This window comes from Emys orbicularis, chromosome 24 (genome assembly GCF_028017835.1).
Source record: "Emys orbicularis isolate rEmyOrb1 chromosome 24, rEmyOrb1.hap1, whole genome shotgun sequence".
NCBI classification, from domain to species: domain Eukaryota; kingdom Metazoa; phylum Chordata; order Testudines; family Emydidae; genus Emys; species Emys orbicularis.
The window spans coordinates 7350030-7377968 of NC_088706.1; the positions used below are offsets into that span (position 1 = coordinate 7350030).

General features: G+C 47.7%; 1 protein-coding gene across 1 annotated transcript; it reads left to right on the plus strand.

Moving 5' to 3' along the window:
- On the plus strand, nt 1-27939 carry ACER1 (alkaline ceramidase 1). Its single transcript, XM_065421924.1, has 6 exons — nt 1-93; nt 11929-12043; nt 14060-14198; nt 20191-20316; nt 25313-25450; nt 27771-27939. Exons 1-6 carry the CDS (start codon nt 1-3, stop codon nt 27937-27939), a joined length of 780 nt encoding a protein of 259 aa, XP_065277996.1.

Consider the following 27939-nt stretch of genomic DNA (forward strand, 5'->3'; position numbering starts at 1 on the left):
ATGCCGAGCGTATTCACCTATCTCACCTCCGAAGTCGACTGCTGCGAAGGCAACTTTGAGCACTCGGAGGTCATCGCGGAGTACTACAACACGGTGAGTGTGAGCAGCCGGGGGGGCAAGAACTCACTACGGCCTGCTGTGCAGTGACTGTGAAATTCACACCCATCCCTGGGGCAGCTGAAAACAGCAACTGTGGGGCAAATGCTGTGTATAATCGAGGGAAGAGGCAAGCGGAGATGGGATAGGCCGGGCAGGTCTGAGAAGTGGGCTTGTGCTTTGGCTGTCTCCCGGCACCCCTCTGCTTTGAATATCAGTGTTTTGGGAGAGTGGGTGTGGAAAGAAGTGCTAAACTCCAGGTAAATCATGGGATATTTATTGCTGATGAAAGCGAGGTGCTGACAGCATCAGCTAGGGTGACCAGATGTCCCGATTTTATAGGGACTTTTGGGTCTTTTTCTTATATAGGCTCCTATTACCCCCCACCCCCTGTCCCAATTTTTCACACTTGCTGTCTGGTCACCCTAACATCAGCTGGAGTTGGGGATCCAGGAGGTGGGTATGGTGCAGGGTTCCCAATCAGAGAGCTCTGCAAAAATCCTGCTTTTCAGTCCGGCAGGTCTTCTGCCAGTTGCTGTATACGCAACAGCGAGATTCCTGTAATACGGAGAAAAATACATGAGTGGCTGAAACGCACTGCAAGCCAGCTTCTGAACCCAGGACTCCAGAAAGTGGAATGTTAATGCAGTAACAAACCACATCCCCACCCCACTTAAGAACGTAATCATTGCCTGGCTAGATCAGCTGAGGGGACCCATCTAATCCAGGGTCCTCTCTCTGATAGTGGCCAGGACCAGCTTTTTCAGGGGAAGGTGCTGAAGTAGGCAATCATGGCATAACCTGCCCTGGGAATGTTTCCTCCTACCCGCATCCCCAATAGTTAGGGGCTGGCTTAAACCCTGAAGCATGTGGATGTGGATCCCTCCCCAGGCTCTGTTCTCATTCTGGATGTTCCCATCATCCACAGAGATGGTTCTTCCTTTTGTGATGCCTCCCAGTTTTAACAATTCCCTTAACACGGTACTGCAGCTTCCCCCTACTAACCCACTGCTAGCGTCTCCCATCCAATTAGCGCACAGTTCTCTACGGGTAAAGCTACGCTGCAGCTGGGAGCGAGCCTCCCAGCCCTGGCAGACAGACGGGCGCTCAAGCTAGTACACTAAAAACAGCAGCACGGGCGTTGCAGCACTGGGGGTAGCTCAGGCTAGCCAGCTGCATCTAAACCTGTCTGACCCCCTGCGTCCCAGCTCGGGTGACTAGCCACTGCCTGTCCAACGTCCACACTGCGTTTTAGCCCACTAGCATGAGCCTGTCTATCCAGGCTGGGAGGCACAGTGCCAGCTGCAGAGTAGGCATTACCCTGAAGTCCCCAGGACAAATTCCACCTTAGTGCAAGTGAACACAAATCCTACAGATTTCAAAGCGGTGTTGCACCTGCTTGCACCAGAGCTGAGTTTGGTCCAGACAGAACGCCCACTTGGTCTACATTACCCTGGTCTTACACAACCCAGAAAATGTCATCATCAGCGCAAGTATCCCTACATTGCCACTGGCACCCACTGTCTGACTGACTAAGCACATAACTTGCGTGGCAAGTGGCGGTGCATCGCTGCTGGATGGGCCCATATCAGACTGGGGAATAGCATGCAACGACTCTAACATTTTTTACACTTGGGTAACTCAAGTCAGACACATAGGATTTTCAAATGTGACTAGCGGTTCTCAGTGCCCCAGCTTGAGATACCCTAAAGGGGCCTGGTTTCGGAAAGCGGTGAGCAATCCGCCCTCTGAAAACAAAGCTCCTTGGAAGCGTCTCAAACCTAAAAAATCATGAGTCTTGGCCCTATGTTTTTTAGCACCTAAGTAAGTTCAAAGGTAGAAATGTCAAGAGACGTAGGAGCAGAGTCCCGTTTTCAAAAGAGACTTGGGCTCTTCAGGCCAGATTGTTAAAGGCACTAAAGCACCTAAAGATGCTGATAAGCACCTAATGGGATTCTCAAAAGGATCTAAGGTCCTGACCCTCAAAGGCATTTAGGAGGAAATCAATGGGAGTTAGGGGCTGAAATACCTTTGAGAAGGTGGGCCCAAGTCACTTTTGAAAAGGAGACTTAAGCACTGGGATGCTGAGCCAAGCAACAACTTTAAAAAACTGGAACTGAGGCTCTTAAATCCCAGAGGTGCTTCTGAAAACGTCACCTTAAGTGTCTAAATATGGGTTTAGGTCAGAGGTGGGCAAACTACCACCCGTGGGACCGTCCTGCCCGGCCCTTGAGCTCCCAGCTGGGGAGGCTCGCCCCCGGCCCCACCCCGGCAGCCTCAGCTGACGGCGGCGCCAGCGCTCTGGGCGGTGGGGCTGCGAGCTCCTGCTGCGTGTAGTGTATTAAATTGCTCCCTGTAGGAATGTGCTACTTAGGGAGCACCAGGACTGGCAGCCGTAAGTAGTATACCGTAAGTAGCGCATTCCTATGGGGAGCAATTTAATACACTACACCGGCCCTCCATACACTTTCAGAACCCCGATGTGGCCCTCAGGCCAAAAAGTTTGCCCACCCCTGGTTTAGGTGCTTAACTTTCAAACCTGGATGCCTAAAGTTCTGACCTAACCAGGTTTGTCTTATGTCATTTCCACTAGCCAGGCCTCCTACACGAGCTTGTCTCTCATAGGATGGAGAACGAGCTAAAAGTATTTTTATACCCAGGTCCCCAACTAGTGAGACCAAGAGCGAATATAGATTATGCAGACAGCATAAACTTACTGGATTTGTTCTGGTGATGAAGTGGCTAGTTGTGTCCCTTCAGTTTGAACACGGAGCAACTGCTCAGAGACAGAGAGAGATTTTTCTGGTCCTTGGGGGCACCTGACCTCACTTACTCCAATTGTACACTTATTAGGGCCCAGAACCTAGGGTCCAGATGTCCCGATTTTATAGGGACAGTCCCGATTTTGGGGTCTTTTTCTTATATATTACCCCCCATCCCCGTCCCGATTTTTCACACTTGCTGTCTGGTCACCCTACCAGAACCACAAAGGGATATAGGCTCTTAACTTCCATTGAAATCAATGGACATTAGGGGCCTAAATACCTTTGTGGATCTGGGCCTTACTTCTTTGACTGCAGTGGAGTCGCTCCCCATGAAGGTAATTTTGATTCACACTCAGGTTCAGCTCCCGATTCAAGAAAGCATCCCTTAAGTGGGTGTTTTGCTTGAAGCGTGTACTTAAATCCCATGGGATGGAAGCAGGTCCCTGGGGCTGAAGCATGTTCTGAAGTGCTGTCCTGACTGGGAGTGGACTTAAGAACATTCATAAGCGCTCTCCTGAATAGGGCTCTTGCATTCAGGTGTAAGAGCCCGATCCTGCAAGGTGCTGAGTGCTATTCCATTAAAGTCAAGGGGAGTTGAGAGTACTCAGCACCCCTCAGAGCAGCAAGAAGAAAATCAGGACCATCGTCTTCCTCTTTGCATCCACCGTAACTGGCCGTATTTCCACCTTTAAAAGCCCTCCCTTCCCCCATAGCACTATTCCATTGAGCTTGGGGCCGTGATAATGCTTTCAGGTTGTGCACTGGCAAACAGACCCACACCTGCAAACGCTCTCACGCGGTCTCCATGGAGAATGCGGCACGGCGTCCACTAACCAGATGCAACATTCAACAGATTAGCCTACGTTATCCAACTGGCAAACATGGGATTGAGTCGCTGGTGATGATAATGTGGCTGCTAGGCTACAGTTAGCAAACATTGCTTTGACCCATTGTTGCAGGGCGTGGCTGGGCCACGATAGGCCATGGTGGTTAAAAGATCAATAAGCATCTCAGAAAAAAGGAGGACTCTAGGGTGGGGCTGGTCATAGGATATGGAGCCTTTCATCTATAGATCCATAGTGACCAAAAGTCACTGCCACCTGTCCTTTGTTCAGCTTTGGGCCTGATTCTCCTTTACGCTGCACCTGGTGCTGTCATTTTCACCAGTACAAAATGAATGTAAACTTGCCACCAGATCGGAGTGGCAGCACCTTATACCCACTTTGCAATGGTGGAAACAACTGCGCAAAGTGAAGGAAAAATCAGGCTCTCTCTTTATTTCTCTCTCTTCCATCTCAGTCTGCTTTGTCTTTCCTATTAAGCTTTCCTCCTGCGTCTGGCTTTCTTCCCTTGTGGGTTTGTTGCTAGTCATTCATTTTCTTTAGAATTGTAGTGGGACTTGCTGCGGGCAGGCAATGCCCTTTCAGTGACACCAGCTGTCAATTATTCTTCTGTCTCAGAAATATCCTAGACTGAGGCAGGTGCAATGGTCACGTTTAGATAGCTACAGCTACTATCCTAAATCCATCTCTAGTCTCTGCTTTGCAAAGACATCTATGGGAATAGTGTTCCTAACTAGTCTAATGTTGGCCTCCTAGCCAGACACAAACCAAGCCCAAGCTCAGAATGGCCTGCAATCACAATTGAAACTGAACCCAACAGATACAGTTTCCTCAGGACCCATTTTTGCTTCCTTATCTCACCTTACATTCATTCTGTGATTTGTGTGACGTCGCACAGTAAGTCTGTGGCAGAACCAGGAATAGAAGAATCCAAGGTCTCTGTTCTCCCAAGTCTGGGCTCAGATCACATCAGCACATATTATTAATTATTAATTATAATCAATAATAAATCATTAATGGTCAATTATTATTCTAATTACAGTACAAGTACATAGCAGTAAATCAATATTTCCAAGACAGCAGGACAGCTGTAAACTCACATAGGCAAGTAACATAAGAACATAAGAACAGCCAGACTGGGTCAGACCAAATGTCCATCTAGCCCAGTATCCTGTCTTCCAACAGTGGCCAATGCCAGGTGCCCCAGAGGGAATGAATAGAACAGGTGATCATCAAGTGATCCATCCCCTGTTGCCCACTCTGTTTCTGGTAAATATAAATAAATGGGAATTAGATCCAAATAAATGTATAAATGAAGAAAATCTATAAATCAGTTAGAAGTTTGTCACCGATCAGTCACTCTGGTATCCACCTGTATTTAGGGCCTAATCCTGCACCCATCGAAAGATTTGCAATTGATTTCAACGGGAGCAAGACTGGGCCCAAAGATTGTGGGAAACTCAGGGTAAGGAATTTGGGCCAGATCTTTAAAGAGATTCAGGCACTTAAATCTGAAAATAGGCACCCAGTGGGATTTTCAAAAGGTGCGCTGCTCCCGTGGCTCCTTGTACAGCACTGTGCACATTGTTAACGCTTAGAGTCTGATTCTGCCAAGCACTTAAGCCAATTGTTCCATCAAGTGGGTTTACTCCCCTGCAAAGGGCATAGAAAGGTAACACAGCCAGATGCATTATCAGAGGAATCTCCGCCCGGCTGATGGTGGAGAAGAGAAACCTGTTTTGCTTCTCATGCTTGAAACTGAACTGATTTGGATCAAACTTTTTTGTTTGCTTGTTTTAAATTCCCTCCAGGCTCAGACCCAGCATGGAAAATTTCAGCACAAAAAAGGAACTTGTTTGGGAAGTTATTAGCAGCTGGAAAGAGGGGTTAGAATTGAAGTTGGAATTCAGGCTTAACTAGATAGCATAATGCCTCTCATACCCAGTGCTTTAACCAGCTGCCAACAAACTGCTGTGCCAGATAACCCAAGACCAGGATATATTGTGTTGAGGGCTATATTCTGCTCCCAGCCCCACTAGGGCTTCTCCATGCACCACCAGCAGCAGCTACACTAGAGTGCTGGACCGCTGGTCAGGGCATTGTCAGGATCGCACAGGTAGAATCAACAGCAGTGTAGCGTGTCCACGCTAGCCAGCTTCCTCCAGGTGAGTTTCTGCCCGGCACACAGGATTCTAATCCACCACTGCAGTCCCATTGCACTCTGGGTAGCTCTTTTATTGGTGGATAGCATGGTCTAGTGGGTACAGCGTTGGCCTAGCAATCAAGAAACATGGGATCTATTCCTGGCCCTGCCACAGACCTTCTGCAAGTCACTTTCCCTTCTACCTCATGTCCATCTAGGTGGCAGAGACTGTCTCATGAGGTGTTTGTGCTGTTCCCAGCACAATGGGGCCCTCATCTCAGTTGGAGCCTCTAGCGCCTATTGTGTTTTTATTAACAGTTCTATGAAGCAGCAGCTTGTGGGAAATTTCAAAAAGCCTTCTACGATTCCAAGTGGACCGTGAGTGTCAAACTCCCATCACTCCTTGGGAACGACCACCATTTCTGTGGCATTTTCTCCAAATATAGGCTTGGCTGAATGGCCCAGTCATCTTTGTCTCTCAGCTGAGGCATAATCTAATGAAGCCATCTGAATTAGCGTAAGTGTCTGCTCGGTACATGCTAAATCTGTTCGGCTTGGTTCTATGATTCTAAGTCTATGCTGCAGCTGGAGTTGTATTTTCCAGCTCAGGTAGACAGACACACGCTAACTTTGACTGAGATCGCAATGTAGCTGCAGCAGGACAGGCTAGCTGCCTAAGTACTTACTAGGGCCTTAGATGGGACTGTAGTCAGGGTGGCACCCGGGTCGCCGCAGATACATTGCTATTTTTAGCATGCTAAGTTGATCAGAGCTAGTGCGTGTACATCTACCTGGGCTGGGAATTACACCTCCAGCTCCAGTGTAGACATGCCCTCTGATCATGGCTTCTTGTTGCTAATGCATAGGACCCCATGGACAGGGAGTGGATGGGTATCATGCAAAACCCTCATGCCAGTCCCTCAGCCTACCCTTCATCAGCTTGCTTCATCGGTATTTGCTTCTACTGTTAGTAGCTTAAGCCCTGAGGGCCCCAGGGTGTCAGGTAAATCTGGCTTGTGAACAATAATAATTGATTATGCTACATAATCATTCTCAACTACTCAGGTACAGCATGGTGAGAAAGTCTCTTTGCCTTCTGGACAAGACCCGTTCTCTACCAATCACAGATGTAGTGGTTTGCTCTCTGCCCCCACCTGGCCAAATCCTGCTCCCCGTTCTAGATCTGGGTGAAATATTTTCAGCAAATAGTAAATTTGCAGAAAAGTGCATGGCCGTGTGTGTGACTAATGTGGGTTGAATTTGGCAAGTAGTTTCAGCTGGAAAAAAACCGAGAAAAAATTTGGGGGGAAATGTAAAAAAAATGTTTCATTTTGCCATTTTCCAAATGAGCAGTTTGGGCACTTTGTTTGCAATCCACATTTTAAACACTGCAGTCGACCCAAATGAAATTCTTTTTTTTTTTATTTCGTGACTTGAGGAAAACTGAAAAAAATCAGTTCTGGTTCCAAATGAACTCGATCCCGCCCCCGGTTCGGCCATTGAACCGAAAAATCAATTGACGCCACACTCTCAGTTCCACCCTTATTAATCCAGAGACAAAATGAAGAGCAAGTGAAGATCAGGTTTTTCGGCAGCACCCAAGAGAGTTAGATGCTCAGTTTCCACTGGCTTGCAGTGAGAGTCAGGCACCTCCCTCTCTATGGTGCTTTTGAAAATCCCATCCAGCTTGATTAACCCTCGCTGCACTGGGCAGCTAGAAACACGTCAATGTTTTACTTTTCCATGTGGGCCATTGCTCATTTAGCTCCAGTTATATAATCATGAATGGGAGGGGAGGTGTGCCCGGGAGACAGTCTCACTATTAAAAGGTGACCCAAAAGTCTAAGAACGCCTGTGCCTGAAGGAAAATTCTTTGGGGCAACTGCTAATGTCAGTTGAACCTGTTTCTTGAGGGTTTTTTTCTTTTGCCAGAGAAACTGACTCTGCTCTTGCAATGCAGGATGGATTCAGAGTCGGATTATGATATGATACAGTGTCTGAAACGGGCCCAGGCTGATACTCCTGGATAGGTGTGCCTGGCAGTGGGACAAAGGTGTCATTTGTATGTACAGTCCCGCTCCGTTGGTGACGGTTAGAGTATGAGATGGATTCCAAAGGAGTGGCTTGGAGATACCACCTGCTAAACGACCGGTTTCAGTCTGACTGGGATCTAGGGAAAAGAACAGCCTGGTAGTTCTTGCTGCCTCTTCTGGTATTTTCCCTAGAGGAGATCCCCTTTCTGTGGAAATGAATTGAGTGCCAGTGAACAGCACTCACCTAAGCCATGTACAGTGCAGGCAGCTTCTTAGCAAAAATCTTCCACCCCTGCACCTCTAGCCTGATCTGCAGCATGCCCTGTTACACCAGTCCAGGGCCACCTCGCACAGCTCTGCTAATGCTCATCCTCACTGGAAGTAGCTCTGCTCTCCCAGTCCAGGTTTGCTCCTAAACTGAGACTGAGAATCTTGCCAAATGAAGTGACCTGGACAAATGGGGACCTACAACTCTGACTCACTCTCTTCAAGCGCTAAACCTGTATGTGAACCCCAGAGATGGAAAGCCAATGAGCTGACTCATTCTTATAGATTAATTCCTGTTGCCAGCCTGATCTTGTTTAGCAGCTTGGAGGAGGTCAGCTGCTACTTTCTAATTTTCTAAGGGTTCACTGCTGAGGGTTGTGGGCTGTCATTATGGCCAACAATATTATTGTGCCTCATCATCTAGCTGCCAAACTTAACTGCCCTGATTTCAGCTAGTCTGATATTTCTTTATTCCCATTTGCACAGTTCCCAGCCTAGCATCCTCCTGTATATTATACCTTTCCACTAATCTCGGCTCTTGTTGTGCTTCACATACTGTAATAATAATAATTAATAAAGATATCCCATCTCCTAGAACTGGAAGGGACCTTGAAAGGTCATCAAGTCCAGCCCCCTGCCTTCACTAGCAGGACCAAGTACTGATTTTGCCCCAGATCCCCAAGTGGCCCCCTCAAGGATTGAACTCACAACCCTGGGTTTAGCAGGCCAATGCTCAAACCACTGAGCTATCCCTCCCACCCAACTGTATTCTTTGGGAAATCGTGTTGAGATCAGATAATTAAGGACACTGTCGCAACGCACAATAAAGCAGAGAAACATCTGCGTGGGCAACCTTAAACATCTACGTTTCCGATCTGCTGAGTGTTTGATTGAGCAACCAGCACTAATTCCTACACCTAACTCCTGTAATCTGAACTCTGCCACCCTTTCTGTGCACACTTTCTCTCCATTTGTCCTTGGCAATCCCTGTTTGTTCTCCAGGAGCCTGGTTTTCAGGAATTTTTTTACAGCCTGTTTGTGATTTTTACAGCTTTGGTATGTTTTCTCGGCCTTTCTTGAACATTTTGTCACTGATCTCACCAGTGGGACTAGTATTTCCTCTTGTGTCTGTTGTGTCACAACCTGAAGATAAGAAGGGAAAGGTTGCTCCGATTCTAGCTTTGGTTAATTGCCCAATCCAGGGTGGGAATGCTGCAAGAACTGGCGCTAAGTAAGAACAGCCAGATCCCCTTGGCCTGAAAATTCCTGTAAATAAAAGCATCAACTTGTCTCATGAAAGACTGGATGCAATTCAAGATTCATCCGTAGAAGTTAAAGGAGAGAGTCAACATCTGCATCCCAAATATGCTAGCCTGTGCACCATACCTCTAACAACTTCATTGTAGCCTGCAGCCCTGAGCTGAGATCCCTTTGGGTCTCACCAGATAAGCAAAGCCTGATCTTGCAATCGGATTCATGAGATGAATGAGAGTCCACTCGGATAGGAGGGTCCACCTCTGCAGAACTGACTGCAGGATCAGGGCCCAAGTTCGTACCTAGATGGCAGACAAAAGAAGGACCACCTAGGTGAGGCAAAAACAACAAGGAGTCCGGTGGCACCTTAAAGACTAACAGCTTTATTTGGGCATAAGCTTTCGTGGGTAAAAAACCTCACTTCTTCAGATGCTAGGTGAGGCAGGAAGTCATCTTGGTTGTTCCTCATCTGGCTTTCTTCCCTCTGGCTCATACTTAACAGATGCATCCCAAAGGTGCTACCTTTCAGATGAGATGTGACACCAAGCTCCTGACCCTTGTGATCTGTAGAGATTTTGGGGCATTTTTCACAAGAATCGGGCTGTTAGCTCTGGTGTCCTTGCTACATTCCACCTCCTTCAATTCCTCTTGCAATTTCAACTGGATAAAAGATTCCTCTTGCCCAAAACCATTGTGGGACATTGCTGCACATTGTTAGACAGCTAAAATGTCTCACCCCAGAATTGAGCCAGACACGGGTTCTCTCCTTTTATTCCTCCTTCAGGCTTGGCACTGGCTACCGGTATAGTGGGGCAGAGTTAGCTTGGCCCATAGGCTCTCTACTGGTGGGGGGCCTCTTTGCCCCATCACACCATCACTGGAGGTTTTTAAGAACAGGTTAAACAACGCCTGTCGGGGACGGTGTGAGTATACGTGATCCCACCTCAGCGCAGGGGGCTGGACTAGATGACCTCGCAACGTGCCTTCCAACCCTATAGAATTTCTGTGATTCTAAACCTATTAAAACATGCTAATTACTGTAATAACATGTCATTGTTACAAAGTGCTTTGAAGATGGACTGGGAAGAGTCATTTTGTCACGTTAATTTTAAAAAGTATGATTAACGGATGTTTATTTCTTCATGGGATCACTTCAGTACTGAATAGCTGCCACCTCTCTCCCTACCCTCCATCCTCTCTCCCCCCCCTTGCAAATGCTAGTTCTTCCCCATCATGCCTTACTGGCCTCTTTATGCAGAGCTCCTCAGTCCCAATCAACACCACCCAGCTTCCCGTGTGTGTTCAGGGCTAGCTGGGCAGAGCTGGTGGTACTAGAGGAGTTTGGGGAAAGAGTCAGGGGAGGGGAGAGAGACAGAGTGGGTGGGTGGGTGAGCACTGGCATTTCTGTGAATATGCTTGAGTAAAGAAGCCAGTTTAATCTCACTGGGCCAGACTCACTCCTGACATGTCTCCATTGACTTGCATGGAATTACACCAGGAATCTGACCCAAGGACGGCTCGATGACTTCAGTCAGAAGGAATACAGCATTACCCTCCGCCCCAGGAGTCACTCTACACCAGTGGTTCCCAAACTTTAACAACCCGTGAACCCCTTTCACTAAAATGTCAAGTCTCGCAAACCCCCCTCCTAAAAATGAATATTTCCAGGGATTTTCTCCTTCACCTGAGTATAAATTATAAAAGCAGTGATCTTGGAAATATAAAAGTTGTTTTTATGACATGCTTATTACACACTATTATTAATTATTATTGATCATTACAGTATTTTTATTACATTATGAAAATGGCAACACTCTTCCAAGATCTCACTTTCATAGCTTGTATCAGTTTGAATAAGCCTGTTATAAGACAAGGCTCCTATGTTTCATCAGATGTGAAACAGCACGAAGGTATTTAAGGAGACAATTCAAAGAGTTCCTCCTACACAGGCATTCAAGGCTTGAGCAGTCCAGGCAAACAACGCACGTTACAACAAAGCTTAAACTTGTTCTTTGTAATCATTAAAAAAACAATACTAGCTGCCTATTTAATTTTAAAAACAGCAAAAAATATCCACCTCCCTTTCCATTTCTTATAAAGAGTCTTGAAGTTTAAATCTCCTCAGTGTGATAGATAGGCTTGCTTTGATCTGCTTAGCTCTTGGAAGTCCAGGGGCTCCGGGTTGCTGGCCCTTATGCTGCTCAGAGTCCCTAGGGACAGCTCTGTCCGCCATTAGGGAATTTTTTCCTGAGAACCCCCTGTAACATTTCATGAACCCCCAGGGGTTCACGAACCCCAGTTTGGGAGCCACTGCTCTACACCCATGTTCACCCCTGCTTTCTGATTGACACCTTCGCCTTGTGCATCTTTAACAACACCTCACTCTCATACAGTGCTTTTCGCTGGAGGTAGGTAGCCATTTTATAGAGGGGGAAACTGAGGTATGGAAAGGTGAAGTGACTTGCCCAAGCTGACACAGGGCCCTTTGCCCTTTAAGCTGGATGTGTGTGTTGCTTGTTGTTTTTCAGATCAGCAATGTGAGTTTCTTCCTCCTTTTCCCCATCTTGCTGTACCTGAATCACCAATATGTCCAGCAGCGCCCCCTGTCCGCCTATAGCCTCTCCATCATGCTCCTATTAATAGGTATGTTTCAGGGTTATTAAAAGGCCTAACATAACCCCCATTGCCTTCAGCTTTCGAAAGGACCCGACTGGAAGGGACAAGGAGTGAGATTCTGTTCTGGGCTGCCCCTCCTGAGAGATGCTGCAGAAAGGACAGAGCCCGGGAGGAGCCAAAGATAGCTTCAGGCACCTCGGGCATGTCTACACTGCAGCAATAAGTCTCAGAGCCTGGGTCGATCGACTCGCCGGGTTTCAGAGCCCAGGCGTCTCCTGCCCGAGCGGGAAAGTCTACACGCGGCTGGTTTTAGCTCTGCAGCCCACGCCCCGCAAGCCTGATCCATTGACTGGGCTCTGAGACTTGGCGCCATGGGGTTTTTCCTTGCAGTGTAGACGTAGATTCCGTGCTGCCTGCAGGATTTAAAATGGCCCCAGGCATAAGACTTAAATGGGCTGGTTTGCAGCCCAGAATCCTTGGAGTGCTGAATCCTTCAGGCATGCCAGGGTCTGCGAGGGGGCACTGGGCTGTATATGCCAGCCCTAAGCTGCATTTGGACCAAGTGATTTCTCCCCAGCCCCTTTATGTCACCAAAGCAGGAGCCAGAATGCAGCCTAATAATTATTTTTCCCTCTGGGTTACCTATCTTCTCAGTAAAGCCTTGGGGGCCTGCAGGATTATTTAGCCCTTTTCCACGCCAGGTACGTCTACACTGCAGCTGGGAGGTGTACACGTGCTCGCTTTGCTCGGGCTCACACGCCAAAATAGCAGGGTGGCCGCCGGCGTACGTACCTAAGACCTCGGATGGGGTGGTACTTGGGTGGCCAGCCTGAGGTGTCTCCCCTGCCGCTGCAGCTTTTTAGCACACTAGTTTGAGCACACCTAGTGCATGTCCGTCTACCCGAGCTGGGAACGACCCCTCCCAGCTGCAGCGTAGATACACCCACGGAAGTTTCGAGGAGAGTCTCAGGTTCACAATTTTGGATCTACCCCTTCTTCTCTTATTATGGAAAAGGGTGAAAAGAAGAGGATTGATCAGCGCCTCCATCATCCCAGGACACCTCCCGCAGGTCCCCTCTGCCTCACTTCCCCACAGGCTAAGACGCTGATTCAGGAAGGTCCATAAGTACACGGTTAACTATAAGCACAGAACTGCACTGGGATGTGTGCCACCTTAGACAAGTGCTTTGGGACCTTCCTGAATCAGGGCCTCCATGGGGAGAGAGTCCTTCACAATGTGTAACAGCGACCCAGCCACCGAACTAGCAGCCCTGACAATATTAAAGACATTCGCACTGGCACGGGACGAATTCCTTTCATGTAGACTCTGAGCAGAGTCCCCCTCTGCTCTGCATGGCTGGCTGGGCAGTGCCTGGGAGCTACCGTAGGAAGAAGGGGTGGTGTGTTTATCTGGAAACTGAAAATAGGAGCATATGCTGTCTGCCATGGAAACCTCCCCTGCCACCCAGTCCCACTGGACGACAAGCCTGATTCTCATTTACCCTAAGGCCCGGTCATACTTGAGTTGAAGGCCCTTTTACCTGGCCAGAAGCAGTGTAAAGAGGCCTTAGTGTAAACAGGAATCAGGCCAAAGGGTTCAGATATTCCATTCGCTGACTGCTGGCTCAGCAGAGGCTGTATGTCCTGCACCAGGGATACACCAACTCCCGAACGGGTGCCCAGCACGACCTCCTCTGGTTAAGCCAGGAGTGCTCTTGCCACCTCCCAAGGGAGTCCCACCAGTTCTCCCCTACTGGACAGGTGGGGCTGGACCCTAGTCTCCATTATAAACATCCAGCCCTACTGTGTCCATTGGGATTGGACAGGAACAGCAGCTGGGCAAGATTTGGCCTAGTGCAGGCACTAAAAGGCAGGGATGGGTCCTGCAACACAAACACCAAGGGGCTGGTGGGATGGAACTGAACTGAGGGATCCTCTGAAGCAGAGAATCGCCCCCAGGAATTGAAGTGGATTGTCTCCTTGAGGGGGGTGCTGAGCTGGGAGGAGGAAGGTTATTAACACAAACAGCCTCACTCATTGCAGGTATTTTCTCTACCTACTATCACCTGACCCTGAGCTATGTGGGACAGCTGCTGGACGAGCTCTCCATCCTCTGGACACTCGCCTTGACGTACACCTTTTGGATCCCGAAATGTTACTTCCCGGGATTCATCAAGGACAGGTACGACCTGGGCGGGATGCGTGGTGCAGATTCCAGCAGCTGCCTTTGGGTGGGCTGTGACACTATATTGGACTGGTCTGATCCATAGAATCCCCCATTCATCAGCCAGCCTTGCTGAGAGGAGACACCCTGCAGGGTACCATCGCTTGTACTGGGAACCAGAAACCTCATAGTTCACAGGCAGAAGCTCTGTCCATGGACCCATGAGGGGATCCTCTGTCAATGGTGGAATCTCCATCCTTAGAGGTTTCTTACGGCCTGGCTTGACAAAGCCCTGGCTGGGATGATTTAGTTGGGGTTGGTCCTGCTTTGAGCAGGGGGTTGGACTAGTTGACCTCCTGAGGTCTCTTCCAACCCTGATATTCTATGATTCCATCCCAAGAGCTCATCTCAGCGGGAGCTGGCTCTCTTTGCAAAGCTTACCAGGAGGCTGAGCATGGAGAATTTCAAATACAGAGACTTGGCAAGATTATTCTTACAGGGCATGTGCCTGAGTGGAGAAGACTTGGGTTTGCCAAGTTAGAGACCTAAGATCTAGCCCCTGTTTGTATAACCTCTCAGTGGGTAGCAACCACTATACTGAGGTTGCCTAATGCTTCCCATTATACGTATTTTCCCAACCATTTTTATTTTAAGAGTCTAGCGTCTCCATGTTCTGGCAGGGATGCTGGCTTATTAATAAGGATGAAGAATTATCATCACCAGTTGCTGCAAGGAGTGGGTTTAGGACACATGGTCTCCCAGTTCCCAGCCCACCAGGCCTCAGTCAAAGGGGATTTTGATGGAAGAAAGCATGAGGATGAGGGTGATGTTCCATCTTGTCTGTGTCCTGTCCCATATGGGGGGTTCAGTTCAGGATATCTGCTTCCGCATGATGCAGGGAGATTCTGGGGAGCATGCTCAGTGCAAGTGGAATATTCAGACATTTTTAGCAACAAATAAGAAACTCTATTGAGCACAGGCAAATGGGGATTTTCAGCCGTTTATAACTCAGCCAAATCTGGCTAGATTTTTGTGGGGACAGCAAAAGGCTGCCCCCAGGACCATCCCCTGCCAAATTTCAAGTTCCTGCTCCAGAACATGACGATAGAAGAACTCTTAAAATAAAAATGGTTGGAAAAATATTGATAATGGGCAGCGTTGGGCAACATCAATACACTGGTTGCTACCACTCCTTCTTTAGCACCTCCTGTGTTGCCCTCTGATCACTAAAACCTCTTTCTTATTTCCTTATCCTGGTTAATTTCTGGAAGGCCTTGATCTCCCTGTAATTGTCCCTTCAGTATCTTCCATGCCCAGATGGTCACTATGATCAGCTGAGGGACATGGATGCAGCTTGGTATGCAAGAGGATGCTCTGCCTATCCCTGGGCCCTGTCCCCAAGAGCAGAGACTAGGGCCAAATCTGCCCCAATCTCAGGCTTTTTGTCTGAGCCTCAGGCTTTGGGGGGCTTTCTTGGGGCGGCCACCAAAATCTCAGGACTGTTGGTTGGAGCTGGATCACTGCATATAGGTGCTCCCGTTGCAGCAAGTGAGAAAGGATGACCGAATACTACGGTTACCACCTTTCTAATTCCTGGTAACCGGATCCCTGAGGCCCCATTCCTGCCACGCCTCTTCCTCCAAGGCCCCACCTCTTCCCTCAGGCCCCGCCCCTTCTCCGCCTCTTCCCCCAAGACCCTGCCCCTATCGCTTGCTCCTCTCACCCCCCGCCCCCGGTCGCTTGCTGGATTGTCTCAAGGAGCCTGCCTGCAGATAGGAGGCGGTAATGACCCGTCACCTCCCACTGCCCTGCAGTAACTTTTGGTTTGGGTGTCATTTAGGGTTGCCAGATCCTTGAAAATCAGGCACCTGGCACCCTAAATGGCACCCAGAAGCCAAAAACCAGACTGTCCGGGTAAAAACCGGACAGGTGGCAAATAGAGCAGTGGGGGTGGAGGGGAGTCCAGACCAGCCACAAAGGAGCCCTGCGATTCTCCTTGTTCATTCACAGGGAGCAATCATTTTTCTCATGGCTTATTTTAGTACTATTTATTCTGTTTTTGCAGCAGCCCCCCAAGTCCCCCCCATTGTGCGGGGCATTTCCTAGTCAGACTAGCACTGTTGCTGCTTGTCAGTAATAAACGCATGGCACACACGTGGCAATAAAATCTATGAGCGAGCCCCGAGGGGGGGCTCAGGGCAGCCTCACAGCGGCAGCTCGGGATTTCTCATGGCGGGGCGAGGGCAGGGTTTGGGGGGACAGTCTGGCTTCCCCCTTCAGGCCAGTGAGACGGCCCTGACGGCGTTGCTGCGACTGCGCCCGGCGCTTTGCTCTTGGTGACACTTGGAGTTTGTCATTTCCAGGCGAAAGAGGAGGTCATCGGGAGTTCACTGCAGAGCCGTGGGCGGGAGGAGCTGGGGAGGGACCTTGCAAGGGATTTGCATGTGAATGCCCCCATGCGAGAGCCCTATTGTTGTTCAGCAAGGGGCAAAATCTGCATGGGTTTGCAGGAGAAATCAAGGCCTGTCATTAGTGACAGAACTCCTGCCACTGGGCTCCATCCTGCAGTCCTAATGCAAGCAAAACTCCCACTGACTATGCATCCGTCCTGCCTCTGGGTGCCTGCAGTTCCCACAAAGCAGAAGCAGGTCGTGCTTGCGGCTTCTTGTGGTCGTTTCCACTTTCTTTTCCTTTGGGAATCCCCAACTCTTCCGTGCCCACCCCAGGAGCCAGACAACCCAGCCTTACTCTCAAGGAGCCTTTTGGAAAATCCCCTCTCTCTCCCTCAGTCACGTGCCTGCTTTCTGGGGAGACTCTGTTCTTGGTCTTGTTCTCCTGGGCTCCGCTCTGTTGCTGCCTCAGTCCAACTGTTGCTCAGGTGACCCCTGCCCTCTGCCAGGCACAGCTCTGGGCCTCTCCAGGTGGATAAAGCATACCTTGGGCTCCATGCTGGGAGACCTCACGGCAGGAGCTGGGTGCAAAGTCAGAGTCGGGTACTGGTTTGGCCTCTGCAAAGGCATGCTGATAGCATGAGCCTGTAGGAGCATTTGGTTCTTTGGGACATTTCTAATGGGCCTGTCCTGGACATAAACCTGCCTCGAGTTTCTGAAAGTGAAAAGGCCCGGGGAAGGGAGAGGGCAAAATAGCATGGGACCGTGCCTCAGGGATCATTCACTCAAAGCCAGCTGCAGCAGGCCGGCCTTGTCCAGGCGCAGGAGGGCAGTGACCTGGCTATCCTATCCCAGCAGCCTGAAGGGAGGATTTTGGCTGCTGGTCCTCATCTCCCTTCCTGCGGAAGATCCCACTGATCCAGGTGGGGCAGCTACCAGAGAACAAAATGTTGTTTGCCAACATTTCAACACAGGGGTTCCTTCCAAGAGTGATTCAGTTAATAAAACAAACAAGGTTTCCTAGCCAAAGGGAAGCCTGTGCCGTGTATTAGGGACAGAAAGACGGAACCACAACCAGACAAGCTGGCAAAAGCAGGTGTCCTACGTAAGGGGCTAGATCTTGAGGATTCCCCCTGAACCCGGGAACTCCCAGGAAGCTGGTGCAGCCAGATCCATGCTGGTTCTCTTAGCCCTCCTCCACGGCATGCTGGAGGCAAAGCCAGAGTGCCCTGTGCTCCAGCAATCACAACTGGCACAATGGTCCCTTGGGGACCATTACAAGCTGCTGTCAGAACAGCTTTGAGAGACTAGATCCAACACTTCCTGACCCCGGCAGCCTTGGGAACTGGGGCAGATGTACAGTTAACTTGCTCCCACCCACCCTCCCGTTGTGCCCTCCAGGGTGTCTACTTTGGACGTGTCTGTAATCCCTGTGCAGTGCCAGTCACCTGCCCTCGCTGAGATGCCGTTGCTGTGTAGCCCTCGCCACCCCCCCAACCTCCCCACCCCCAAGCTATCACTGCAGAAAGATCTAGGGAGAGACTGCTATGGAGATGGTAGACCTGGGCAGACTTGCTAACCTGCTGGGCACTGTCCCTGTGAATGTGCATCTGGGTCAGTTTGTGCCTGGGGTGACGGTTAGCCAGTCTCAGCTATGCTCTGCCATGGAGTCCCTCTGAGGCCTTGGGCAAGTCACTTCCTCTCTCTGTACCTCAGTTTCCCCATCTGTACCATGGGAATAACAACACCAACCCCATGGGGAAGGGGTGGGGTCAGGCTGAGCTCATTCATGTGTGCAAAACACTGAAAGGTGCTAGAGAAGGGCAACGATTCATTAATATTAACTAGGGCTGTCAAGCGATTAAAAAATTAATCGCGATTAATCGTGCTGTTAAACAATAATGGAATACCATTTATTTAAATATTTTTGGATGTTTTTACATTTTCAAATATATTGATTTCAATTACAACACAGAATACAAAGTGTACAGTGCTCACTTTGTATTTATTTTTGATTACAAATATGCGCACTGTAAAAAAACAAAAGAAATTGTATTTTTCAATTCACCTCATACAAGCATTGCAGTGCAATCTCTTTATCATGAAAGTTGAACTTACAAATGTAGAATGATGTACAAAAAAACCTGCATTCAAAAATAAAACAATGTAAAACTTTAGAGCCTACAAGTCCACTCAGTCCTACTTCTTGTTCAGCCAATCGCTCAGACCAACAAGTTTGGTTACATTTGCAGGAGATAATGCTGCCTGCTTCTTGTTTACAATATCACCTGAAAGTGAGAACAGGCGTGCGCATGGCACTGTTGTAGCTGGTGTCACAAGTTATTTACGTGCCAGATGTGCTCAAGATTCATATGTCCCTTCATGCTTCGGCCACCATTCCAGAGGACATGCGTCCATGCTGATGACGGGTTCTGCTCGATAACGATCCAAAGCAGTGTGGACTGACGCATGTTCATTTTCATTCTCTGAGTCGGATGCCACCAGCAGGAGGTTGATTTTCTTTTTGTTGATGGTTCGGGTTCTGTAGTTTCCTCATCGGAGTGTTGCTCTTTTAAGACTTCTGAAAGCATGCTCCACACCTCGTCCCTCTCAGATTTTGGATGGCACTTCAGATTCTTAAACCTTGGGTCGAGTGCTGTAGCTATCTTTAGAAATCTCACATTGGTACCTTCTTTGTGTTTTGTCAAATCTGCAGTGAAAGTGTTCTTAAAACGACCATGTGCTGAGTCATCTATCAGACTGCTATCACATGAAATATATGGCAGAATGCGGGTAAAACAGAGCAGGGGACATACAATTCTCCCCCGAGGAGTTCAGTCACAAATTTAATTAACACGTTTTTTTTAACGAGCATCATCAGCATGGAAGCATGTCCTGTGGCATGGTGGCCAAAGCATGAGGAGGCATATGAATGTTTAGCATATCTGTCACGTAAATACCTTGCAATATTGGCTACAAAAGTGCCATGCGAACGCCTGTTCTCACTTTCAGGTGACATTGTAAATAAGAAGTAGGCAGCATTATCTCCTGTAAATGTAAACAAACTTGTTGGTCTGAGCGATTGGCTGAACAAGAAGTAGGACTGAGTGGACTTGTAGGCTCTAAATTTTTACACTGTTTTGTTTTTGAGTGCAGTTATGTACCAAAAAGAAAATCTACATTTGTAAGTTGCACTTTCATGATAAAGAGATTGCACTGCAATGCTTGTATGAGGTGAATTGAAAAATACTATTTCTTTTGTTCATCATTTTTACAGTGCAAATATTTGTAATAAAAAATAATATAAAGTAAGCACTGTATACTATGTATACTGTGTTGTAATAGAAATCAATATATTTCAAATGTAGAAAAATATCCAAAAATATTTAATACATTTCAATTGGTATTCTATTATTGTTTAATAGTGTGATTAATTGTGATTAATTTTTGTAATCATGATTAATTTTTTTGAGTTAATTGTGTGAGTTAACTGCGATTAATCAGCAGCCCTAATATTAACCCTTTCAGCAACTGACTGGCAACTTTCTCCGCCCTGCATTGCTGTGAGATGTACAACCATGATACTCACCCCCATCTGTCTGTCTCCCCTTTCTCATTAGGACTCAGTTTGTCTGTCTGGTTGGCATCGCCACCCTGATGTCATTCATCCAACCAGCCTTCAACGCTTATCTGCTCAACAGCATTTCCCTCCATCTCCTGTACTTAACATCTCAGGAGCTGAAAAAGTAAGATGTGGGTTTTCTTTGCAGGAAAGTTTGTTTGCACTTTTATTGCATGCTTCTGCAGGGAAGAGTGCAGGGGAAAGCCAACACACACAGACATGAAGTAGTACCCACACACGTTTGTGTGCACACAAGCAAAGACGCACATACAGGGACACAAATTTGCCCTCACAGGCCCATATGCACACACAAACGCACACACAAGTGTACGCACACCCACATGCACTAAAGCACACGCACACAAGCATGCCAGCACACACATGCAAAGGTACCTGTGCATGTACAAACATCCTCACACATTTGTGCACCAATAGGCATATACACTGCATCACCAGCTCTGCAATAAATCAAGATTTCTAAAGAAGCCGCCATAAGAATACACACACTTTGGATAGACGTACATCTGTCCATTCAGATATCTTTTGCTTATTTGCCTTGTGCCTCAATCTGACTTTTAATAATCAGTAGTACCTGTGGACAACAGTGGTGAAATTAAACTGAAAATCAAATTGGGGACTTCTCCTACATTCTGTGAGGACCCTAAACCGTAGCTGAAATAATAGATGGAGATATACCTATCTCACAGAGTTGGAAGGGACCCTAAAAGGTCATCAAGTCCAGCCCCCTGCCTCCAATAGCAGAACCAAGTACTGATTTTGCCCCAGATGGCCCCCTCAAGGATTAAACTCACAACCCTGGGTTTAGTAGGCCAATGCTCAAACCACTGAGCTATCCCTCCCCAGTTGAACAGAAGTCAAGCTGTACAAGTTTGTATAATCTCTGTGCAAAGGGCTTTGCAAGCCTGCAGTTTAGATCTGTTATTTCAACAGACATAAGCAAATAGGTAAGAACCTGCCATGCAACAATTTGCTAGTTTAGAGCCGAGTCAGCAGAATTAGCAACAACTCAGTCATCAAGCGAAGCAAATGCCTTGAATCAATTACAGATTTAGAAACTGGTACTAGTTTGTTTACCAGGTGAGTGTTGTGGGAAGCCAGCCAAGCATCAAGTTACAGCGTGATAGTTGGCGCTGAGCAGCACCCATTGCTGATAAGGTTGCAAAAGGTATTCCATTAATCCCCCTCTTTTCACCTACTCAGAATTGACCACAATATTCACCTGTTAGTGTCGGCCTGTGGGGAATTTTTTTCAAGCTTGCACTAAGCCCCTTCAGCCATTAGGGTGCCAAAAAAAAAAAAAAAAAAGCACTTTTCTCATCTGACAATTCTAACCTCAAAATGAAAGGAAACTAGATATTGAAACCTACTTTAAATACCTTTAATGGGAAAACAGTAATGACTGAATCTCACCCGTAGGGAGACATTCACACAGGCGCAGAGGAACCTAGGTGTAACTCCAAGACACAAATCTTGTTTTGGTTCTGCCCATTAGGGGAAGGATGGCCCAGTGGTTAGAGTGCTAGCCTGGCACTTGGAAGGTCTGGGAACTTCCTGCTTTGCCACTGTTCCCCTTCTTTAGAAGGGAAATAAATAGCACTCCCCTACCTCACTGTGCGTTTGTGAGGATAAATACATTAAAGACTGTAACATGCTCAGATGGGGTAATGACAGGTTTCAGAGTAGCAGCCGAGTTAGTCTGTATCCGCAAAAAGAACAGGAGTACTTGTGGCACCTTAGGGTATGTCTACACTGCCGCGCTAGTTCGGCGGCTGGGGATCGAAGTTCCGGGTTCGATTTATCGCGTCTGGTGTGGACGCGATAAATCGAACCAGGAAGTGCTCGCCGTCGACTGCAGTACTCCAGCTAGACGAGAGGAGTACCGCGGAGTCGACGGGGGAGCCTGCCTGCCGCGTGTGGACCGCGTCTGAACCGCGGTAAGTTCGAAGTAAGGTATGTCGAATTCAGCTACGTTATTCACGCAGCTGAATTTGCGTACCTTACTTCGACTTGGGGGGTAAGTGTAGACCAAGCCTTAGAGACTAACACATTTATTTGAGCATAAGCTTTCGTGGGCTACAGCCCACTTCTTTGGGTAATGAGGATTGTATAAACAGCTAAGATAACATCTGAGTAAGTCTATCTCTACTCTAAATGATTGTATCCTAATTCTATTCTCCATGAGCCTGATCCAAAACCTGCTGATGTCAATGGAAAGACTGCCTCTCAGGGGCTTTGGAACAGGTCATCAGTTCCGATTCAGGTGGTCCCTAGAAAGATACAGAGCCAGTGCCTGCATTAAGGCCCCAGTTCAGCAAGGCATTCAGGTACCTGCTTAAGTACATCCCTATTCAGGGAAGTAATTGAGCATGTGCTTAAGTGCTTTGGTGAATAGGGATGGAGTGCTGTGCTCAACTGGGGCTTAAATGACACAAAAACCTCAGACACAAGGGGGGTGAGATAATATCTTTTACTGAACCAGCTTCTGTTGGTGAGAGAGACAAGCTTTCGAGCTTACATAGAGCTCTTCTTCAGGTCTGGGAAACCTACTCAGGGTATGTCTACACTATAGGGCAGGGGTAGGCAACCTATGGCACATGTGCCGAAGGCGGCACGCGAGCTGATTTTCAGTGGCACTCCAGGGGGCTCTGCATTTTAATTTATTTTAAATGAAGCTCCTTAAACATTTTAAAAACCTTATTTACTTTACATACAACAATAGTTTAGTTATATATTATAGACTTATAGAAAGAGACCTTCTAAAAATGTTAAAATGTATTACCGGCACGCGAAACCTTAAATCAGAGTGAATAAATGAAGACTCGGCACAACACTTCTGAAAGGTTGCCGACCCCTGCTATAGGGTGACCAGATGTCCCGATTTTATAGGGACAGTCCCGATTTTTGGGGCTTTTTCTTACATAGGCACCTATTACCCCCCACGTCCTATCCCGATTTTTCACACTTGCTGTCTGGTCATCCTACTACACTAGCACTTTGGTCGGTATAACTTGGATGTTGCTCAGGGGTGTGAAAAAAACACCCCGCTGAATGACGTAAGTTACACCGACAAAAGCGCCGGTGTGGACAGCGTTATGTCGGCAGGAGACGCTCTCCAATTGACAAAAATAACAGGAGTACTTGTGGCACCTTAGAGACTAACAAATTTATTAGAGCATAAGCTTTCGTGGGCTACAACCCACTTCTTCGGATGCATATGCATCCGAAGAAGTGGGTTGTAGCCCACGAAAGCTTATGCTCTAATAAATTTGTTAGTCTCTAAGGTGCCACAAGTACTCCTGTTATTTTTGCGGATACAGACTAACACGGCTGCTACTCTGAAACCTCTCCAATTGACATAGCTACTGCTGCTTGTAGGAGGTGGTTTAATTATGTCGACAGCAGAGTTCTCTCCCACCAGCATAGAGCGGCTACTGGTGAGAGCCTACAATGGTGCAGCTATATCAGTACAACCTTGCTGCTATAAGCTTGCTAGACATGACCTTAGGGCTTGTCTACACTGGCAATTTACAGCGCTGCAACTTTCTCACTCGGAGGGGGTGAAAAAACACCCCCCCTGAGCGCAGCAAGTTTCAGTGCTGTAAAGCGCCAGTGTGGACAGCGCACCAGTGTGGACAGCGTGGTCCCAGCGCTGGTAGCTACGCCCCTCGAGGAGGTGGTTTTTTTAGAGCTCCCTCCCAGCGCTCTGCCACGACCACACAAGCCACGTTAAAACGCTGCCGCGGCAGCGCTTTAGCATTGCCAATGTAGACAAGCCCATAAATGTTACAGCTAAATACCAGGTGGAACGGATTGTTTTAGCATAAGGAGTTAACACATATTTCAAGTTGAAGTGGCCCATTCACACCTCTCCAGTCATAGGGGGAAAGGAGAGAAAAAAGCTGGGGGGGCGGGGGAGTTAGTGGGGATTGTTATAATAAGCCATAAATGCAGTGTCTCTATTCAGTCCGTGATTTTTAGTGTCTAGCAAAGTTATGAATTTAAGCTCCCAGGCTCGTTCAGCTCAAATGAGGGATGTAACTAAAGATGCTCCAAGGTGCCATCTAAACCAAACTGTCAAAACCCCAAGGAAATAATCAATCGTACTGAAAATGGAGAGGGAACCCACAAAACTGTGAACAAAGACAACTTGCCTTTATTTTAAGGATCAGGCTGGACAGCTCGACCCCACTGACATTTGGGATTGACACTCAGCGTCTCAGAGTGAGCTCATACAGGCTTCGCTGCCCCAAAATCAGTAAGTTCAGGCTCACCAACCTGAGAAAGAACGGACAAATTATTGTTTCTTTGCAGATGCTCAGAATCTAGTGAGCTGGGGAAGGGAATCTTCGTCTGTAGGTCAGTGGCTCAAATCCAGCTTCTGTCAGTGAAGAGCGATTGGCATTCCCAATTTGAAGCTGTTTGATGGCTTCTGTGAGGTGGGCTCAGTTCCTAATGGGCAAATGCCCAAGCACATGAAACCACCAGCACAACCGGTATGAATGAACCCTCCTGTTGACAGTCTAAGGAGTATGTCTACATGGCAATCCGGTGTTGCAACTGCAGCACGTGTAGACGTACCTGAGCTTTGATCTAGTTAGATCACAGCTAGCTTAAGTAACAGCAGCAGTAAACGCACAGCAGCACAGCACAGGTTAGCCCGGCCCACCCTCCTAAGGCTACCACAGCTTCACTGTTACCTGAGCCATCTTTGGGCTAGATAGATCAAAGGGAGCTTGATATACTTCCTCCTCCTCATGATGCAATCACCCCTCCTGACTTCTGTGCAGAAGTTTGCTCTGCCACTCCCCGTGCTGTACTTGTTCTGGGGACAGAGGCTGGTATTTCCAAAAGTGCCTAAGGGAGTTAGGAGCTGAAAATAGTCCACTGCACACTGCCAGTTACATAAATAAAATAGTGTCTGGAACAGCAGGAAAATGTGGTTTGTCCATTTCCAATGGGAAGCAACCCAGTCTTGCTCTGATATATCAAGGTTGGCAAATTAAAACTAATCGTTGCTTTTTAAAAATGTATCCTACACCAAAAGGACAATTTTCTCCTAACCTCAAGAAATCAATCTTTCTCCCACTCCTGTCTCCCAGGTGCAGTAACCCACGTGTTCACCGCATAGCTGCATCCATGGTCATGTGGTGGGTGCTAGCCATTAGCTGCTGGTTAAGCGACAAGTGGTTCTGTGGATTTTGGCAGAGGATCAACTTCTGTTACCTTCACAGTTTCTGGTAAGAGTGGCTGCTTCTTCTCCAGTGCTGCTTTGACTCAGTGGGGAAGTCGCTATGGGGTTACTCCACAAGGGGAAAATCCATCTTGCTGGTTTCAGAATGGAATGCCCAGAGACAGCCTGGGGGCTCAGGAGATCAGAAAGCACTTGGGGGGGGGGGCATGAGAAGCTCTATGGTGATGTGAAATCAATATTAGGGTTGATAAATGATCCCTTAAAGTTATATTCTTCATTTTTTAATTCTTTTAGGCTGGGATTTCCAAAGGAACCTAAGGGAGTCAGGTCCCTAAATCCCATTGGATTTATGTGCCTAACTCTCTTAGTCTGCTTTGAAAATCCCAGCCTCAATCTTTATTTCTCAAATTGGTTGACATTTTTCTGAAGGAGCAGTTGTCTGTCAGGAAAAAGCTGATTCAACAGAATTGAAGCGTTCCAGCGGAACGTGTCGATTCTGTTCAAACTTTCTATGGAAACCAGAGAAACAAGGTGGGTGAGGGAATATCTTTTATTGGACCAACTTCTGTTGGTGAAAGAGACAAGCTTTTGAGCTACACAGATCTCATCTTTCGGTCTGGGAAAGCCCTTGTCTACACTTAAAACGCTGTAGCACTTCAGTGAAGATACAATCTACTCCAACAGGAAGTGTTCTCCCATTGGCATAGGTATTCCACTTCCCCGAGAGGCAGTGCAGTAGCTGGGTCAATGGGAGAATTCTCTGGTCAGCCTAGCGCTGTCTACACTGGGGCCTAGGTTAGTTTAACTGTGTCGCTCAGAGGTGTGGGTTTTTCACACCCTTGAGCAACAGGTATACCGACCTCATTTGCTCAAGCCTCAAAAGTGTCACAGCTAAATACAAGGTGGAACAGATTGTTTAGCATTTGTATTTAACACATATTGTAAAAGACCATACAAGGTGAAGTCCCCAGTTAACACTGCAGGCAGCCTGGATGGCTTTCTGGCAGCTCACCCACCTGCCAGTCTCCCCAGACAGCTGGGTCCCTGGGTCCCCGGTCTGCCATCTTCCCGGGAAGCTGGGTCCCTGGGCTTGGCCCAGAGTGTTTTAAAACATTCCCTTACAGTTCTTCCAAAATGGACTCTCTCAACCATTTCTGTTCTGCAGAAACTCTCACACTTCTGACTTTTTGTTCCAGTTTGTAACTACATTTTTGTCTGAAGTGTGAAACTTCCTGCAGGATGGAAATTCCAGCTCTAGTTATTTGACACTTGCTGCAATAAGGGCTGCATCCTGAGGTCCTGATTCAGTTTTTACTCAGGGTCTGTCTACACTACAGCCTATGTCGGCATAATTTGTGTCACTCAGGGGTGTGACTATTCCAACCCCCCTGAGCGACGTAAGTTCCACTGACATAAGCACGTGTGTGCACTGCGCTATGCTGGCGGAAGAGCTTCTGCCACCGACATAGCTTCTGCCATTCATCGGTACCACTGCGCTGCTGCAGCGCTGTGTGTTCAGACATGGCCTCAGTTTTTACTTACGCAAAACTCGGTCCATGTTTCGCACCACTCAAGATTTGGCCCTAACAATTGATTAAACACCACTTAAGCCCTTGGCACTAGCCAAATGCATTCTTACCAAGCAGACCTTTACTTACACTGTTCTGATTAAATAGCAGTCTATGCCTTTTGCTTTCCATATGCTGGATCTCTTCTCAGGGAGCTGTATCAACTGTCATGTTCTCTGGATTCTCTGAATAACTGACAGTGAAGGAGAAGGATAATAATTGGCTTCCACAGGATTTATAGCTGCCTGAGTGGGTCAGCCAGTTTGTTCAAAAACTCTATGCTCAGGGAGCATCTCCAAATTCCCCCCCTCCCCCCAGATAAATGTTATGAGACCTGAGATCCAAATGATCAGGCCCTGAAATCCAGAACATACAAGGCCAGACAGTACATGATTTCTTGATAATTTGGTTTTGATCTAGCTACACTGTGGCTGGAATTGTTCTAGCATCCTCCACATTATCAGGGCTCTAGCATGATTTCCCTCAGTATGGACTGAGTTTGGGTTTGAGAATCGGGAGAGGGTAATGACTGGGCCAAGACCTCCGATGGTGTTAATTGGCCACTGACTTCAATGGAGCCACATGGATTTACACCAGAATCTGGCCTGGTTTGTGTCCAGCAAGGTGGTCTAGTGTGTTCTTCATACAAACCCACACCACACTATCCTGGCAACTACCGTGTGTCTGGACTACTTTCCACCATCATAAGGACAGGGGCTGTGTCATTGCAGAGAGCAAGATTTACTGGCTTTGGTGTTGTCACCTGCTTCTCACCCCCATTCTTTGTTTCTTTGCAAGGCATGTACTGATATCCATCACTCTCCTCTATTGCTGTCCCTTGTTTATCTACTTCGATTCTCGGTACGAGATACCTGCCTTTGAACCGGAGCTGGAGTACTGGCCTAGTGACTCCTGGCCAATCGCACTGCCCTATCTTGCTCTGAAGACACCTTACAAACGGTGTTAG

Coding starts and splice junctions, on each gene's coding strand:
- ACER1 (XM_065421924.1), top strand. CDS start 1: ATGCCGAGCGTATTCACCTATCTCACCTCCGAAGTCGACTGCTGCGAA. Junction 14,199..20,190: donor CCGGGATTCATCAAGGACAG/GTACGACCTGGG, acceptor CTTTCTCATTAG/GACTCAGTTTGTCTGTCTGG. Junction 25,451..27,770: donor TGTTACCTTCACAGTTTCTG/GTAAGAGTGGCT, acceptor TTTCTTTGCAAG/GCATGTACTGATATCCATCA.